The sequence below is a fragment of the Camellia sinensis genome, chromosome 5 (assembly GCF_055761805.1).
Source record: "Camellia sinensis isolate YWXY chromosome 5, ASM5576180v1, whole genome shotgun sequence".
Taxonomy (NCBI): Eukaryota; Viridiplantae; Streptophyta; class Magnoliopsida; order Ericales; family Theaceae; genus Camellia; species Camellia sinensis.
Genome location: NC_138965.1, coordinates 25,764,213 through 25,783,261, shown reverse-complemented (window position 1 = coordinate 25,783,261; position 19,049 = coordinate 25,764,213). Strand labels below are relative to the sequence as shown.

General features: G+C 36.3%; 2 protein-coding genes across 2 annotated transcripts; both read right to left on the bottom strand.

Annotated features, from left to right (window-relative positions):
- Positions 1–18,403, bottom strand: LOC114319255 (antigenic heat-stable protein). The gene is made up of 4 exons (XM_028266260.2): positions 18,135–18,403; positions 17,860–18,023; positions 14,729–14,844; positions 1–886 (listed from the first exon to the last, which is right to left on the bottom strand). The coding sequence occupies exons 2-4, from the start codon at positions 17,965–17,967 to the stop codon at positions 541–543; spliced, it is 570 nt and encodes a 189-aa protein (XP_028122061.2). The 5' UTR covers positions 17,968–18,023; positions 18,135–18,403; the 3' UTR covers positions 1–540.
- Positions 2,717–4,543, bottom strand: LOC145789998 (uncharacterized). Its single transcript, XM_082867783.1, has 3 exons — positions 3,680–4,543; positions 3,464–3,582; positions 2,717–3,371 (listed from the first exon to the last, which is right to left on the bottom strand). Exons 1-3 carry the CDS (start codon positions 4,422–4,424, stop codon positions 3,336–3,338), a joined length of 900 nt encoding a protein of 299 aa, XP_082723909.1. The 5' UTR covers positions 4,425–4,543; the 3' UTR covers positions 2,717–3,335.
- Positions 18,404–19,049: the final 646 nt, after the last annotated feature.

The following is a 19,049-nucleotide window of genomic DNA, read 5'->3' as shown; positions in this document are numbered from 1 at the left end:
TTTCTGAGAAATTTTATATTAAGATTATAGATTAAGCACCTACAAATATCTGATCAAGTAACATTAGGAGTGCATAACAAGCTTGATAAACTAAAGTATAACAGTTGATTTGGCAAAATGTTAGTTTCATTAGAAGTTGTATGGGTGAATAACACAAGCTATTCCTACACGTAAAATTGATCCTAGCGGTCTTGAGTAAATTGAGGCCACCCCAAACCTCGGGGTTAAGAAGGGTGGTGAGTCCTGTGTTTGAAGAAGATTTGATGAAACACCACTTCCGGCACAAAAAAGGCACAAAGACCATCAAGATCGTAAAGACTCTCTGCTGGGAACTCCAAGCATCGATGAAGTCCTTGAAGCAACCCAAAAAAAGACAAAGCACCTTTTATTGCTGTAATCAGTTTAATGCATCCAACAAAGAGGTTATAGAAGATAAAGTTCATAAACTTCGGCTACCAACCAAGCTCACTTGTAGGCAGGTCCCCAACTTTTTGGCTCTTGTCAAAATCACCGAGCTCATGGAAGGCTGGGCTTATGTTGTCATACACTTGGCTGAGGCACTTCACTAGAATCTTCTGGCACGGCTGGAGGTTTGCTACTTCCACTTGCACCTTCATATGCTCCCTCTTCATAGCTCATCTCATCAAATTTTCTTTTCTTTAGTGGAGAGACCAAATTCTCCTTCCCATTTTCTATCTCTTTTCCTTTCCCTTTCTCATTCTCTTTCTCTGATTGGGTTTCAACATTTAGAGGAAACAAAGGAGGCTCACGGCCACTTAATCGACAGAATACCCTTTCAACTGTTTCACTTATTTCCTTCCCCAGCCCATTGCTGTCCAGAATCAAATCCCAAACTGATTTAGAGGCTTTCTCAAGCACTGAAGTCCTGCAGGGCACCAACAAGGTATGAGGAAAAATGAAGTCAAATTAAAGTGCTTGCCAATAAAATGTCAGAGAAATAGGTTTTAATGATTACATCATGAGAATGTAATGTACTGCAGTACAATACATAATGAACACCTAATGCATGCAACCACAATTGATAGTTACTATAATCAAATCAAACAGTTCTCCAGAAACAAGTGCACAAGAACTAATGCAAGGAACTCTATTTGGCAGAGTAAAACTTACAGAACTGAGATAAAGGTATTTTTTTTGGTAACGATAACAATTTACCATTTTTTGTTTTCAAAAAGGAAACATGTCTATTAACAAAAAACATGTTTGATAAACAAACAGGGTAAAAGGAGGGTGGGGAGTTGCCAGAGGTGGTGGCTGATGCGTAGGGAATTGCCACAAGTGGTAAGTGATGGTTGCGGATGGTCAGAAGTAGTAGCCACTAGGCGGGAGTGGTCGAAGGTGGTGGCCGCCAAGAAAGAGTGGGGGAGGGAGAAGGCACGAGAGAATACAAACTTGTTTTCAAAACAAGTTGAAAATTATTTACATATTTTTGAAACGAAAAACATTTTTCAAAAATCTTTTTGATTGGAGTATACATATTTTTTGAAAACATAAACAAAAAACAGTTAAGGGCTTGTTTTGTAACGTTTATATTTATAATTTTCCATTTATATTTACAAAAATTTTAAAAACTTTAAACAAAAACTCGTTTGGTATCTATTTTTGTTTTCTAAAATTTGTAAACATTTTACAAATTTTACTAAATTTTGTAACAATAAAAAAGTTAGTTTCACTTATTTTTGAAAAAAACAAAAGCTTTCATTCTCCCACCTCCTCGGACCACCACCCACTACTCATAACCACTATCGGGCACCTCCACCTCCGGCCACCATCGCCACTGACCTCTTATGAATATCAACACCAGCCACCACCTTCGATTGCTGACGACCATCTTCAACCTTCGACAATCACCACCTCATGTGGTTGGCAACCACCACCAACCATCTCCAGTGGCCTATGAAGCGTGAGTGCAAGTATAAGTACTGATACTGATACGATACGGGTTCATCGATACGGTAAAATTATATATAAAAAAATTTTTTAAAAAAATAGGGTACAGGTACGGGTACGGGTACTGCTTCGTTCACTTGTAAAAAAATATTCATTTTTAATTTATAGTAATGCAAAAATTTATTAAATGGTTTAATTTATTAAGGTCCAACCTACAATTAATATTTAATACCAAAAGTAAAGATATAAATCAAAATTAAATGTCAATATATTAAATAACTTACAAATCATAGTTTAATTTAAAATCATGCTAAGTGTAAAACAAAAAATAAAAAAAAAAAAAATCTAGTGAAAGGAGTTTTATCTCTATAGTAGAAGATTATATTGTTTCAACTGAGCTATGATACGGTATGGTATGGTTTGGGTATTTACTAGGTACATCTAAGTATGCGAAAAATTAAGAAGAAAAAATTTTAGTACGTATTTCGAGTACCCGGTACATATGCAAAAGTACTATACGAGGTATCATATACTGGTAAGTACCTGGTACAGGTACGGCATATTTTTCGAAGTACCCATGCTTTATAGCCAGTGGCCCAGTGTTTTTAAAGGCTCAAGGCGCACTAAGGCGCCGAAGGTCTCTTGGAGCCTAGGCGCAAGGCGCAAGGCGAGGCGCGGGCTTTATTGAAGTAAGGCGCACAGTATTCGCAAAAAATAGAAAAATTAATATAGACTAATCATTCATAGTACTATTACAATTTTTTAAAAAATAAAAAGTAATCAAGATTCAAGACAAAATATAGAATAATTCTCAAAGCCATGAAAGTGCATATTACATAACATTTCAATTTTCAAAGATCAAATAATCCACATTCAATAAAATAAAAACATAAACACTAAACATCTAAAACATAAATATCCAACAAATACTAATATATGTCTTAACACTTAAAAACATCAATATCAAAAGAAAGGGTAGGTTAGGTCGGTGTCAGTCAATCATCATCCTCAACATCAATGGCAAGCAAACTATCATCTTCTTCTCCATCAGTTGATTTGTATCCCTCAACATCTTCCTCCTCTGTGTCATCTGAGCCCGCTTCCTCTTCATCTATTAATTGAAGTGGAGTCAATGTTGATGATTTAGATATCCTCGGTTGTGCCTTTGAGCGTGAACTTGTTGCTCTACTTGCATGGCTACTTTCTTCTACTCCAGAAGCTCTAGCAACAGTGGCCCACGTCAAGCCATCATCATCATCAAACACAGGCTCATTATCTTCATCTGATTCTCCATCCATCCTCCCAAGCAACCACTCATTGCTTTCATCAATATTTTGCAAAGATATGGGATCAAGAGTGTTGCGCATGTCATACCTAAATCTCAATGTTCTATTGTATTTGACATACACTAAATCATTGAGACGTTATTGTTCCAATCTATTTCTTTTCTTGCTATGAAGCTGCAATTATTAAAAAGATATTAAATTCTATATAATGAGAATAAAAAATATTTGAATTGAACAAAAAATTAGTTAGAATGTTAAATACTCACATGTTCGAATACACTCCAATTTCGTTCACAACCCAATGAACTACATGTTAGGCTAAGGACTTTTATGGCAAAAGTTTGCAAGTTTGGGGTATAAGAACCATATGATGCCCACCAATCAGCTGCGATAATCTACTAGTTAGAAATAATTGTTACCAAGTATTGAGTTTTACTAAAAGTATTACTAAAAATAAACTCTATGAGTCTATAATATATTACCTAATGCTCTTGTATTTCTTTGCCTAATCGCAACAGACTTGCCAAAAAGACTCTCAGCCTTCATATAAATACTCATCTCATTAGTGATCAAATCTTGAACAGTGACATCCGGGACCAACCTTTGCATGCATTCATAAAACTCATTCATCACTTCATGATCTCTTTGCACCTCTAACGCTTTTGGGTAAAAGAATTTTGGGTTAAGAAAATGTGCAGCTGCATGTAAAGGTCGATGCAATTGAACATCCCATCTTTTGTCAATGATTTCGAAAATTTCATTATACTTCTCTTCTTTATGATCAAATGAACTTGCAATGCATTCTTTTGCCCTATCCATTGCCTCATAAATGTATCCCATGGGAGGTTTCTTCTCGGTATCAACCAATCTAAGCACTTTGACAAGAGGACCCGAGACCTTAAGGGCAAACACAACAGTATTCCAAAATGAAGGCATCAACAAAGTTTGTGCCATTCTTTTACCTTGTGGCTCCTTTGCCCATTTGCTTGAGGTCCAGTCTTCGGAGGTGACCATCTTTCTCAAATTGTTTTTTTGTTGATGCATCCTAGACAAAGTCAAAAAGGCGGTTGCAAATCTAGTTTTTGCAGGCTTGATCAAATTCTTCAAATTTGTAAAGCGCCTCATCATGTTTAGCAATGTAGGCTGATTGTAAATGTAGCCATGTACTGCAATACCCCTTTCAAATGTCTTTTTCAGTCTAGGTATCTTGAAAATGTCTTCTAACATCAAGTCCAAACAATGAGCAGCACATGGTGTCCAATACAAGTGTTCATACTTAGCTTCCAAAAACCTCCCTATAATGTAACAATAATGAAGAACTATTATTTTCAAGTTTTTAAATTTTAAATACAAAACAAACTATGAGTAAACAATTTTGATGTAAGGAATGAGGAAATATTCTTACACGCCAACACATTAGCTGCAGCACTATCAGTGATAACTTGCACCACATTCTCTTTTCCAACTTTCTCCACAAACTTGTCTAGTAATTCAAATAGCTTTTGCCCATCCTTTGAATAGCTAGAAGCATCAACCGACTCAACAAACATGGTTCCTCTTGGACAATTAACTAAAAAGTTAATCAATGTCCTTCCTCTCTTATCAGTCCAACCATCTGCCATTATGGAACACCCGTATTTTGCACAATCCTCTTTATGATACTTCATCAAATCTTCAGTATGTTTCACTTCTTTTTTGAGTTGGGTAACCCGCACTTCATGGTATGTCGGTGGCTTCATACCAGGATGTTAGAATTTACCTACACCTACCACCACCAATTTACCCTCACCTACTCCTCACCTACACCTACCACCACCAATTTACCCTCACCTACTCCTCACCTACTACCCAAACCCTCTCCTATATAATGAGCTACTCTGAATTGTAATATATAATATCAATCTTGTAACAACATCAATCAATCAATAATATATCAATTTTAACATGGTATCAGAGCAGGTTTAGAACCTGATATTTTCGCTTTCCCGGCGGGCGGCAACCTCACCTTAGCTGCCCGCCGGACCTCAACCTAGTCCGCTAGAATTTTTTTTTTACACATACCTTCACTCCTCACGGATGGCAACCACTCTCTCCTCCGTTCGATTCCTTATCACCATCTTGGTGCCTTCTTTTGCTACCCAGTGCTTGCTCACAAGCCTCTCTCACCTTCGGCCACATCTCCGACTGCAACTCCGGCTCATGCTGTTCGGCGTCCGAGTCCAGGTTGATCCGATGAGTAAGAGCGTCAGTATGACCATTCTGTCGCAATACGAACAACCTCAGTGTCAGGACGACTCCAACGTCGCCGACGTTGAACAACCTCAGTGTCAGGACGACTCCAACGTCGCCGACGTTGCCTGCGGTGACGTCGATCCAGCCTCCGCCGACGAGGCCGTTCACCCCCAGTCGCTCGTCCGTCTCAGAACTACTTCCTCCGGCGAAGCAACCTCCATCGGCGTCGCCGTCGATCCAGCCTCCTCGACATCACAACTGAATCGGTCACTGCAACAGTAGCTCCATCAAGCCCTCTCTCTCTCTCTCTCTAACAGATCTCTCTCTCTCTCGGCAGTTTTGAACCAAAACAAAATAAAATAAAATAAAAACAAAAAAAAAAAATAATAATAATAATAATAAACACACTGCTATGCACATGCATCCACAAGCACACACGCGGTACACACCAAACCCAGCACATGGGGCACCCACTCACTCTCTTTCTCTCTCTCTCTGGTCCCTTTCTCTACAGCAGACCCACTTTAATTATATTTATCATTATTCTCTCATATTTTATTCATCTCTCTCTGTCCATCCAACCTTCTTTTATTTTATTTTATTTTATTTATTTTTTTTTCACACACTGTGATCCACCACTCCATGATCCACCATCCGTCAACTTTTGTCCCCCTCTTTTCCTTTCTTTTTCATTTCATCTTGCCCACCGACTTTTTGCTCAAAAAAAAAAAAATAATAATAAAAAAAAAAAAAAAAAAACATAAAAATAAAAATCAAATTTGCACAACAACCCATATTTTATTCATCTCCGGGATCACCCCCGCTCACAATTTTCCACCAAAAAAAAAAAAAAAAACAAAAAAAAAACAAACACAAAAACACAAACAAAATACAAACAACCAACCACATTCACAAGTGGGATTTTTCTTCTCTACTCTGCCGCCGGTCTTTTCTTCTTGCCTCCGTCCTGGGCTGCCCTTGCCGGTGTTGCCTCCGTATTTCCCACTCCACTGGGCATGATCACTACTCCCTGCTCCTCCACTGCAGCATATGGTGGACCTCCAAAACGGAACATCACGGTGGCCTTCCGCTTCAGCTCCTTGTTTTCTGTCTTTAGCACACTTATCTCTGCTCGCGCATCCTTATACATGCGTTGGAGCAGAGCCAGCTGGGAGTTTAACTGTTGAACCTCATTTGTCCTACTCTGCAGCCGGTTCGACAAATTTGTAACTGCAGTCATGGTTTCCACACATGACTTCAATGTATACTGATTGGCCTCCACATCCGACTGCACTGCCATTCTTTGCTCCACAGACCGCATAGGAAAGTTCAACGGAGCAAACTCCGGGGCGCTTGGTTGAGGTTCCAGTGCCACCGCACCAGTTATCTCTCTTGTTGACTCGTTGAGATCGGGAAAAAGAGTGAGCAGACCACGGGACGAAGAGGCCATATTCTGGGTAGCTGAACGGGAAGAAGAAGCCATGTTTTTGGGTTGCTGAGTGTTTCAGAGAAGGGTTGGTTACAGAATGTTACAGAGAACGAAGAGGTTTCAACTGGTTTGTTATGCTTCCAAGCCTCAGACTTCGCTTTGGTTTATAAAGACAGAGACGACGAGGCCGACACGCGCTCTGTCAATCACGTGCATCGCCGCGTGTCAGGCGCCCCTTTTGATGGCTCGACGCTTTCTGTCGGGCACGTCTTTTGATGAAGTGGGCGCGCCTTTTGATGGCACGCCTTTTGATGAATTGGGCACGCCTTTTGATGGCACGCCTTTTTGAAAAATTGAGCGCACCTTTTGAGGATGCGATTTTTTAAGGGTCCGACAAGACTCTATAAACTGTCCCGACATTTGATACCGGTTAGCTTTTTTAAGGGTCCGACAAGACTCTGTAAACTGTCCCGACATTGATTCCAGTTAGCTCCTTTATGGGTCCGACAAGACTCTGTAAACTGTCCCGACCTTGATTCCGGTTAGCTCCTTTATGGGTCCGACAAGACTCTGTAAACTGTCCCGACATTGATTCCGGTTAGTTTCTACAACGGTCCGACATGACCCCATAAACTGTCTTCTACAACGGTCCGACATGACCCCATAAACTGTTTTCTACATCGGTCTGACACCACCTTACAGTGTCCTCTACATGGTTATGACACCCCCATACAGTGTCCTCTACAACGTTATGACACCACCATCCAGTGTCTTCACCAATGGTCTGACACGACCATACAGTGTCTCTTATCCTCTTTTATTTTTTATGTATTTTCTTGTTTTGTTCCTCTCTTCAAACTCAAGTTGGTTAGTTTCTATCCTCCTTGAGTTTGCGGGGGGCTGTTAGAATTTACCTACACCTACCACCACCAATTTACCCTCACCTACTCCTCACCTACACCTACCACCACCAATTTACCCTCACCTACTCCTCACCTACTACCCAAACCCTCTCCTATATAATGAGCTACTCTGAATTGTAATATATAATATCAATCTTGTAACAACATCAATCAATCAATAATATATCAATTTTAACACAGGACCATATTGGCCAATGGCTTCAATCATTGGTCCAAAACTCTCATAATTTACTGCATTAAAAGGGATGCCAGCATCATACATCCACCTTGCAAATCTTTGTAGTGCCCGAGCTCTCATTTCTTTTTTATAAGGGTCATTTGCATCAATTTTGGTTTGTTTCCCTTTTGCTTGGTCTTTTCGATTTTTCACCACTGATTCAGGATTGGGTGTGAAGTAAACATCCATAGGCCCTTTTCTCTTTGGCCTTTTTTATTTGGATTTGGATTTGGATGAACCTTGGCTACTACTTGTCAACTTGCGGTGTTTATTGACATTGATCTCAACGACATCATCTTCATCTTCATCTTCCATGTCCATGTCATCGAAATCAGGCAACATGTTCATTTCATCTTTTTGTGTCTTTTTTTTGGACATGAACTCTCTAATCTCTTCTCTTACATGAGAAGGACACTTCGGGCGAGCAGTGACATTCCTATAACCTCCCGCAAGGTGTTGTTTCACTCGATAAACACCTCCATTTGATACTTTACCACAAAAATTACACTCAAACTTGTTTAAATTATTCTCCTCCACCAAATGGGCATATTGCCACGCCGGATCTTTTCTATTACTTTCCGATGTCATTTTTTACTTAGTACTTGCTACACAACACAAAAAATAAATAACAAAAAAATAATTTCAGTATAATGAATGTAATACATGTTATGTGATGAATTAATTAATGTATGTAATGTATGAATCAATTTTCTATTTTTTTAATTAATGATGAATTAATTAATTAATGTACATTACATTCCATTACATTCATTCTTATGTTACATTTAATTTTCTTGTAATGTATGTAATGTATGAATTAATTAATGTTATGAATCAATTTTCTATTTTTTTAATTAAAGGTGAATTAATTAATTTCAGTATAATGATGAATCAATTTCAGTATAATCATAATGAATGTAATATATCTATTTTTTTATTTATGTATTTATGTATGAATTAATTAATTTATTTATTTGTTTATGTAATAATCAGGGTTATGAAAGTCAAATAATTGAAAAAAAAATTATTTATTTATTTATCATAATCAATTAATTAATTTATTTATTTATGAATTAATTAATTTATCATAATCAATTAATTTATATATTTATTTATGAATTAATTAATTTATTTATTTATTTATCATAATCAATTTTAGGCTTCCTATTTTTTTTCAGACTCAACTCAAATAATTGAAAAAAAAAATTAAAAAATTAAAAAATTAAAGCAAAACAGTTGAAAAAAAAAAGAAAAAAAATAAATAAATAAAAGCAAAACAGTTGAAAAAATAAATAAAAGAAAAAAAAAATAAAAGCAAAACAGTTCAAAAAAAAAATAAAAGAAAAAAAAAATTAAATCACAGAGTGAAGTCGAGATCGAAGACGAAGAAGAAGGGGAAGGGGAGAGAGTCGAACCTGCGAATCACAGAGCTGAAGTCGATCGAAGTTGAAACCTGCGAAGTTGATCGAAGTAGATCCTGCGAATCGAACCTGCGAACCCTAATCGAACCTGTGAAGTTGATCGAAGTTGATCGTAGTCGCAGAGGAAGAGGAAGACAGGAAGAGGCGACTTCGATTAGGGTTATCTGAGCCCTATTTGGCTCATATGGTCCATGAGTCGTAATCCTCTATGATTACGAGGCCTTCGATTAGGTCGATTAGGTTCATCTGAGTCGTTAGATGGGATCTACAACTTGAACACTCAGTCGCGCATAGGCAATCGCCTTGCGCCTCTCGCGCCTTGATCCAGTCGCGTCTAAGGCGCTCGCCTGGATGAAGTCGCCTCGCCTGGTACCTCGACAGGCGCAGATGGTGCGCCTCGCCTCGCCCTACGCCTAGGCGCGCCTTTGACAACACTGCAGTGGCCAACAACCACCTCTGATCACCACCTTTGTATGACTAGCAACTACATCCATCCAGCCACAATCTACAACCGTTGACAACCACCTTCAACAACCACCACATGTGTACCGAACATGTTCTTTGTTTTTGTTTTTTACAAAAAAATAAATATGAACATGTTTAATGTTATCTGCAAACAAAAAGCAATAAACTGCAACCAAACAACACCTAAGCATAAACATTGCCAAACATACCTTTAGGTAACTAATGCAAACTATAAGAAGCTAAAGAAAAATTAAATTCAAAGAAGCAATGATATTTTGAAATTGGCATAGTTTCAAAGAAAAGTTGATAGTAACCATATATAATCACTAAACCGTTGGTACATGCGATGCGTGTGCAATTTGAAATAAGTAAAAATAAAACAAAAGATTCACTATATATTGTGTGCCACTCAAGCGGTAAGAGTTTTCTTCATTAAACGTAAGGTCTAAGGTTCAAGTCCCACACTCCTCCCATCTATTTAATTTTTTTGTTTCAAATAGAAAAATGGGCATTGGCAACATAAGGACAAAAGGCCTAGGGCCAGCTCAAAGGGGCTGCAAATGAAGCACTTGCTTTAGGCCTCGGTATAACAAAAGGCTTCAATTTGAGTTGAAATCTTATAGGTAAAACAAAAAATAAAGAATACAAAATGTCAGTAGCTTTTCCAAACTAAAATAAGATTATCAAGTTTTCTATCAACTTCATACATTGGCTCTACACCCATGTGAGACCGCATTCATATGTGTAATTGATTAAAAAAAAATTAGTGATTTAGTAGAGATACCTATCATTTGTGTACTAGTAAAAGTCTATTTCCCACTCTCACACGCTCATAAATTAAGAAAATAAAATTTAGTTAAAATCAAATATTTCTTATGAATAATTTCATTTAGTAGATATTAATTTCACTAAATATAACTTGCATGGAAAATTTTTAATTTTTTTACACTTGAAATTTTTAACTAAAAGTAAAATCTATTGACAAGACACATGAAAAAGGTTGAGGTCTTCATTGGGGCTTCTCCATCACAAGGGGTTTTTGTGAAAGATAGGCAGATTTTAGATGTGGCTTTGGTGGCAAATGAGGTGGTGGAGGAATATAGGAGTTTAGGGAAGGAGGGGATTGTCTTTAAGATAGATTTTGAGAAAGCATATGATCACGTGGATTGGCAATTTCTAGATTTTGCAATGGGAATGAAAAGTTATCGTGAGAGATGGAGATCATGGGTTAGGGGGTGTTTAGCGACTTGTAACATGTCGGTGATAGTCAATCGTAAGCTGGGGGAGAGCTTTAAGGCTTCGCGAGGACTCAGACAAGGGGATCCTTTATCTTCTTTCTTTTTATTTTGGTGGCAAATGTGTTAGGTAGAATGGTGGATAGGGCTAAAGAGGCAGGCTTGTTTGGAGGTTTACATGTGGGTAAAAGTATGGTTCCTGTGACACATTTACAGTTTGCGGATGACACTATCTTTTTCTCCTCAGGGTATGAAAGTCAAATAGTTAATCATTTTTCAGTATTAAAATTGTTTGGGGTGATTTCGGGGCTTAAGGTTAATCTGGAAAAGAGTAGTGTGGTTGGTATTAATGTAGAAAGTGATAATCTCTAGAGAGTGGCTGCGCTTCTAGAATGTGGTGTTGAGACATTCCCGATTAAATATTTGGAACTTCCATTGGAAAGTAATCCTATAAATGAGTCATTCTGGGCTCCAATTGTGGAAAATATAGGGAAGCAACTGGAAGGGTGGAGTATGGCTTTACTTTCTCGAAACGGTAGGTTCACTTTAGTTAAGACAGTTCTAAGTGGTATTCCAATTTACTTTTTGTTTCTATTTAAGATTCCAGTTAAGGTGGCAAGATCTTTAGAAAAAATTGATGTAGGACTTCTTTGGGAGGGGAAGGATGAGAGCAAAAAAAATCATTTGGTGAATTGGGGGACAATTTTCTTTCCTAAGGAAAAGGGGGATTTGGCCATAGGTAATATAATGGCTAGGAGCACAGCTATACTTCGCAAGTGGTTATGAAGATTCTCAAATGAGTGTGATTCATTATGGCATAAGGTTATTAGAAGCAAGTATGGGATTCATGTTAACGGTACAAATTCGCAAGTGGTCACTTGGGGTAATGGGCAAGCTTCTTGAAAATCAATCTCTCGTATTTATCCAATCTGGTTCCATTTCATTTCTGTGAAGGTGGGTAATGGGAAAATTGTCAAATTTTGAGATGTTTGGGTCGGTTCTTCCATCATTGTGTCTTTTCCACATTTGTACAGAATCTCATAATTGCTCTATTGCTTCTATGGCATGCTCATCTCTGGCTCAAATTTCTTGAAATTTTAATTTTCTTAGAAATCTTAATCATAAGGAGGTTAGGGAATTTGGTTGGTGGATCTTTAGTCAAGGCTTGAACATGTCTCTTTGGTTTCAACTTTGGAGGACAAGTGGGTTTGGGCTGCTCTCGGGTTCCTTTTGTTGTAAATCATTTTTCGACAAACTCATTGATAAGTCTCACACACCTTTGTCCCCTTTTCACAAAAAGATATGGAGGGCTTGTGTTCCTCTTAAGATAAAGATGTTAGTGTGGATTTTTCATAAAGGCACTTTAACAAATGATACATTGCAAAGGAGGAGGCCTTCCCATTCTCGAAGTCCTCAACGGTTCATAATGTGTAGGAGGAATGGTGAATCTTTGGATCATTTATTTCTGCATTGTCCAGTAGCAGCGAACTTGTGGCAAAGGTTGTTTTGTTTGGAGAATGTTATGTAGATGGCTCCAAAAGAAAGTCAAGTATTGAGCAGCTCGAAGAGGGCCAAGGTGTTTTGGCTTTGTGCTCTCTTTACGATTTTCTAGGTCATTTGGTTAGAGAAAAATGGGCACGTCCTTGAAGACGTATCTCAGGATGTTGATTTTTTATAGGATAAAGTTCAACATTTAGTATCGTTTTGGTGTCAAGGAATCCTTTATTCAAAGGAATTCCTCTTTTTTTAATTGCAGCAGATTGGATGTCAGTTTGTGATATGTAGTATCTTTCTTCGTTGTGGGTTTTGCCTCCTTTTGTTGTTTTTGTCATTTTTAACTTGTACTCTTTTTTAGAGAATGCCTTATCCTCCCTTCTTTTAACTTTGTGCCTTAATAAAATCTTTGTTTGTTGTTGATCAAAAAAATTGACAAGACACATGAACACAGCATAATAATATGAAATAACAAATGGATTGGATTAGAGCATCTCCAATTATTCACCAAATCTTGCATCAAATTTAAATTTGATAAAAAAATTTGTAAAAAAAGGTCCAGTGTCCTTTCATCAAAATTGTATTATTTTGTCTCTAGTAAAAGTCTATTTCACTATGTTCTTAGCCTAAGAAAGAAAAAAACAAAACAAAACAAAACAAAAACCGTCTTGACTTCAATTTTTTGCTTTAGGCCACATAAGTGATTGAGCCAACCCTAAGAAGGCTTCTAGACACCACCAAAGGTGGCAACATGAGAAGAGAAGGCTTCAGACTGACAGGTGTGCTGTTAAATTTGTAAAACATAAATTTTGATTTTGAATTAAAAACATGTAGTGTGTCTTACTCAAGCGATAAAGTGGTTGTTTACTAGATCAATGATCCTAGGTTCAAGTCCAGTTCTCCTCACCATTTAGGCCAAGTTTGGCAATCCTAAAAAAAAACAAAAAGTTAAAAAGTTACTCAAAAAGTTAAAAAGTTATCACTATTCACTAAAAGTCAAAAATTACGGCTACACAACTTCCAATCCTAATTTTCCTCTACACACTAATTTATACAATTTTTTAATACACATTTTTTCATAAAAAGTCAAAAAGTTAACCCAAACATCCATATTTTTTTCCTCAATTTTTTAGTCCAAAAAATGCACTTATTTATGACACCCCAAACAACCCCTTAATTTCTTTTCGATAAGAGAAAAAATCCACCTAACAAAGGGAGAGAGGAAGCTTCAAGACACCACCAGAGCGAGTTGTTCACTTTATATATAGTATAGATGTTTCTAGTACTATTAGAGGTTTATTTTATGGTTATTTTATGTTTTCGAGTTTTTATATCAGGGGTATTTTGGTAACTTTTGGATATACTTACATGGGCTATAGGGGTCGCCAAGGATCATATTGTGGGTCAGTTTAATTTGTTTTTACTGAACACTGTGAACAGACCTATAATAACTACATTATATAGAAAACACCATAATACAATACACACCTACATAGAAAAAATAAAAATAATAAAACAAGCACTAGCAACTGCCTTGAGCAAAGAGTGCCAACCTTCTATTCCTATAGGCCCATACTTAAGGCATATCTTTACTTGAAAAAGCATAAACCTTATACAGATCTATCATACAAAGGCTAACATCACTACTGAACTGTTGATACTTGCCCAGCTGAAGAAAGAACCGTAAGGAGTGGGCTCACATTTTTATATTTTTGACAAGAAGTGGGTACACATACATAAAATAACATGAAAGGATAAATCATTCCATGAAACAAATGCATAAAATATTATAACAGACCAATGAGAGATCAACTGCATAAAGGACCCATAACAGGTTAATTGATCCATCACCACTGTACAACCCATATATGAGTGTGAATTGCTTTCCAACCATTCAACATGATATGTTCATAGGAAACTAATAATCTTCCATCAAGTTACCATAAAGCACAACTAATTTTGTGAGTGTATAGGATTTCCAAAATGACAAGCGGGTATCAATGACCTGTTTGTCAATTGGTAAGGGGAAGATGCTTGGAGACTTCAAATTAAATAGACAGGGAGTTCTACCTCGCTCATATGAAATGACCACTGCAAAATAATATCAACACTTACTCAAGTTCTTGCCGAAGTGCATCAAACAGCTCCCTTTTTGTCTGCTTTTCTGCCCCCGGAGTGTTAAGAACCTTACTCTGTTCTGCCATTTTAATAGCTGTATTCTTCAGCTCTTCCTGCAAAAAAGAAAAGCACAACACTCAAACACCTTTCATGTGAAGCATTTGTTAATCTTCCAAAAATCACCTTTAGCAATTATAACTTGATCATGTGATCCTTCTTTCTGACACAGTATGAAGCGGTTAATTTGTCTTGGTCCATTAAAAATCAAAACAGCGAAAGCCTATTGAGTGACAGGAAGCTCCAACTGACAATGCATACAAGTATGGGTGGATAAAATTCCTGAATTTAATATATTAAAAGCTAATCTCCTGTGTCATTAATCAAGCAACTCACTGATTTACAACATGGATTTGGCAACTAATCAATCATGTTAGCACTAAGACGAACAGTCAAAATCTTGATGGGAACAAAATCCACAAATAAAACTTTCTGTTTTCTAATTTTGGGAGTTGGTCATCTAATATAACAGGAAAATTTTGTTCAAAACAAAACTCTTAAGCCATGTGATTAACAGAGACTAAGAATTGAATCTTTGGGTAGTCCCAAAAAGGGAAATTGAAAAGCTATATTTATCCAAGGGGGTAATCAATTCAAGTGATAGGATAGGCATTTTGGCAACATTTCAAAATTTGTGACCAATTTAGATAACTTGCTAAACAAATGCTAGGAAGGTTGGCAAAACTTTTGACAAGTTACATTAATCAGCTTGAGATAACCAATTCTAAATATAGTTAATAAAAAAGAGAATTGTTGTGTATAACTAAAAGAAATTGTGCTCGTCAATTGTGGTTTTTGGTTGCTTAGGAATTCAAATAAACCTTAAGCAAGAACTCATTCAAATCTTATGCAGCCAAAGCCATCATGGTGAATTGCCTTATAGGCTTACTTATTACCCAAAAGCAGCAGCCGCAGCAGTCAGATTTTTCTTCTTTTCGTAAAACTGAAATTACACAAGTCAATGAGAATCTAGAATAGCACAACTATACACACTCGCAGAGGCTATTAAACAACCTCAATTAAATGTGGCAATCTAGACAAGCAGAATATTTACAAAGAAAACCTACACTGATTAAAGAGGTCATAATTTTTCATGAACACTAGTTTCCCAGCAGCAATGCAAGCACTAGAGAGATGGAAAGGTCATAATCTAATGCACTAGTCGGTAATAATGCCCTTTTAAAAGTCCTCTAAAAAGTAACATAATAAGTACTCTTTTAATGGCAGCTAAAGTCATGAAAGCGGGTCCTTATTCTTTGGTTAATTATTAAAACATGAGTACCAAAACTGAACTGTCTGCTTTCTTTGGTTCCTTCTCCAGTTTGGGTACAGGTTAGGAAATAAAGACCATTAGTGCAACACCCCAAATAATGTCATGTGCCATGACCACATCCATACTCATGTTCAAGTGCCCTAAACCAAATTAGCTACCTCATTACCAAGGTTTTAAAAAGCGGCCGCAACCGTTACGTAACGCCGTTACGTAACGGTTGTGGTGGTTGCCGCCACCCGTTACGGCCGCTTTTGCAGTGTGATTAAGATTCACAGGTGTATCGGCCGTAGCGGCTGCTATAGTGGTCGTAACGGTGCCGTAATGGCCGTAACGGCCTGTTACGCACTGTTACGTAACGGTTCCGAATTGCTTCTTTTGAAAAAACACGCCAAAAAAAAAAAATTGAAAATGGGGGAAGAGAGATAGAGAGAGAAGAGGGAAGATGGAAGAGCAAGAGATAGAGAGAGAGAAGAGGGAAGGTGAAGAACATGTTATTGATTTGTTGAAGCTATAAGACCTATACTATTGTATTCAGCTGCAATCACTCAACCATTTTGTTTATGTGTGTCTATCTATATATTGTTTGAAAATAATAATAATAAGTGTGGTCATTATCTATTTGATTTGATTAAAATATATATATATATATATGCTTTTATTTATTCTCTTACTTTTGTCATTGTTTATCTTATAAATAATAGTTAGTGATTGATTTTTTGTATAATATAAAGTTATTACTTATTAAAATAAAATGTAAAAAACTCAGTTTATAGTGCTTTAAAAATACGAAATATATTGGATCAAACTTTAAAATATACAAAAATTGATCAATATTTATTTTAAAACCTAATAAATATGATTATGGAAAAAAAATGTGCGTATCGGTAAATTTTTTTCAAATTGTGCAAAAAATAAAAAAATTCACGGTTCCAGTTACCGCAACCGTTACGCTACGGCCTTTACACCCCGCAACCGCGTCACCGCCACCGTTACGGCAACCGCAACCGCTTTTCAGAACCTTGCTCATTACACAAAATGCTCAAGGTAAAATTTAGAAATGAAATAATTGGGAGAACAGACTTGAAGAGATCGTAGTTTAAGTTTTATGTAATTTATACGTACGTCATGCTTGTTTGAGTTTAGAGGACCTTGTAAATGTCCTAGCACGGGAAGAACAGACTATCTTGTAGTAGATTGTACTTTTGTAAGCTTTGTATACTTGTGTAATATTGAAAAAGTTAATGAAACTATTGCACGCTTCACTTCATATAGTTACACACTACTCTGAATGAATGAACAGATGTTTCAAATGGACTAAACTAAATAAATTAAAGGCTTCCGCAAATTAAAACAAATTTTGGCCCAATTATCACAAGAGTCCAACTTGTTTTGTTTAGTCAGGCCTTTGGAAGTCTACGACTATTGTCTGGTCACCACAGTATCCGGTTTGGGGGCAAGATGGGGTCGTGACAGTTAAGTCTTGGCTTCCAAACAAGTTCGTCATGGTCATGGAATAGAACTCTTTAATGTTATTACCATAAATCCAGGAACTATTATCCATTTCAAAATTGGTTCATTAGAAGCATAATGTGCGGGTAAACGACATACAAACAAATTCATACATCTTGTTCTCAAAAAATAAAATAAAATAAAATAAAATAAATTATACATCCAAACATAAGTCAATAAATAAATAAATATAAATGTAAACATTGAGAACTAGGAATCCATGTTATCAAAGATTTCATGTGATTGTTCCTAGTATAGTATGGAATGAGTCGTGAAAGATGATACTCACATTAGCTTTAATCTGATTAATGATCTTTAACCTCATGGTATCGATTGTACCATCGTTCATCAAAGACTCCAAAACATCTTCTGGAGTAATCACCGATGAAGATTCCATTTTGCTCCACCCCCAATTTAAAAATTAAATTTTTGTTTCTGATATTTCGTAACAATCTGCAATTTAAAACCAAATTCATATCGCTTCTTAGGGTTTTCAACTTTAAGAAGGAAAAAAAAAAAAAAAATTAGCACAAAAATCAGGGAACGATGAAATTATCTTCTTACCGTCGTCCGTGAATGGCGATCGGCTTTCCAAATTATGATGTAAATACGAGGAGTTTTACTTGACAATTCTTGGCTTTGGTTAGGGTGAGAATAATCAAATAGGGCTGTTAGATTAGCATCGATGCGTTAGGGTTTCAAAGGCAACGGTACAAAAAAAGAGAGACTAATGAGGTGAGGTGAGGTGAGGTGAGGTGAGGACATGCTCTTCTGGCTTTTTTTTTTTTCTTTTCTTTTTTTTTCGCGTTTGAAAATTTGCAAATACATGGAGCATGGAAAAAAGTGTACGGCTAGAGATTCAAAAATTCGACTAAAATTTTTATTAAGGGTTGGTTTGTGATGTTCTAAAAAAGTGTACTTTTTGATTTATTGGCTTATATGGGTTGGGTTTGGATTGGGTTTGATGTGATATGTTAGAGAGGTGATGTGATTTAAATAAGATGATGTGACTTAAATAGGATAGTGACTTTTTGACTTTTTGTATTATTTAGTGTAACCCAAACCAAGCCTAAATGTTTTATATGAAGGGTGGGAATGAGTGTCACATCTATATAAAATAGTTTGATAAAAATTTTAATAGAATTTTTAATATTTTTAATATTTTTGTAAAAAAAAAATGTCCTATAAATAAATAAATAAAAATTAATATAATTCTAAGAAATTATACAATAATTTTGAAATGTCACATGATCATACTCTCTCATTAATTATTATTTATTTTGTTTTTTTATATTTTTCAATGACTCAATACAAATAATCAATTCTTTATCAATTATATTATGGAAAAATTATTGATAAATCCCATTTAGAAGTGTTTTAACCTAAGAAGTCCATGAATGAATTTTTTAACCCATTTAGTCCCATGTATGTATATTTTTATTTTATAAAGTCATTTTTCTTAATTTACACTATTTTCTT

Bases quoted from the DNA above. Each gene is read 5' to 3' on its own strand.
- LOC145789998 (XM_082867783.1), bottom strand. From the start codon at position 4,424: ATGTTAGAAGACATTTTCAAGATACCTAGACTGAAAAAGACATTTGAA. The intron at 3,583-3,679 runs GTAATATATTAT...AGATTATCGCAG, and splicing joins AAGAAATACAAGAGCATTAG to CTGATTGGTGGGCATCATAT. The intron at 3,372-3,463 runs GTGAGTATTTAA...TAATAATTGCAG, and splicing joins ATTGGAGTGTATTCGAACAT to CTTCATAGCAAGAAAAGAAA.
- LOC114319255 (XM_028266260.2), bottom strand. From the start codon at position 17,967: ATGGAATCTTCATCGGTGATTACTCCAGAAGATGTTTTGGAGTCTTTG. The intron at 14,845-17,859 runs GTGAGTATCATC...TCTTTTTTGCAG, and splicing joins TTAATCAGATTAAAGCTAAT to GAAGAGCTGAAGAATACAGC. The intron at 887-14,728 runs GTAAGTGTTGAT...GGTGCCCTGCAG, and splicing joins GCACTTCGGCAAGAACTTGA to GACTTCAGTGCTTGAGAAAG.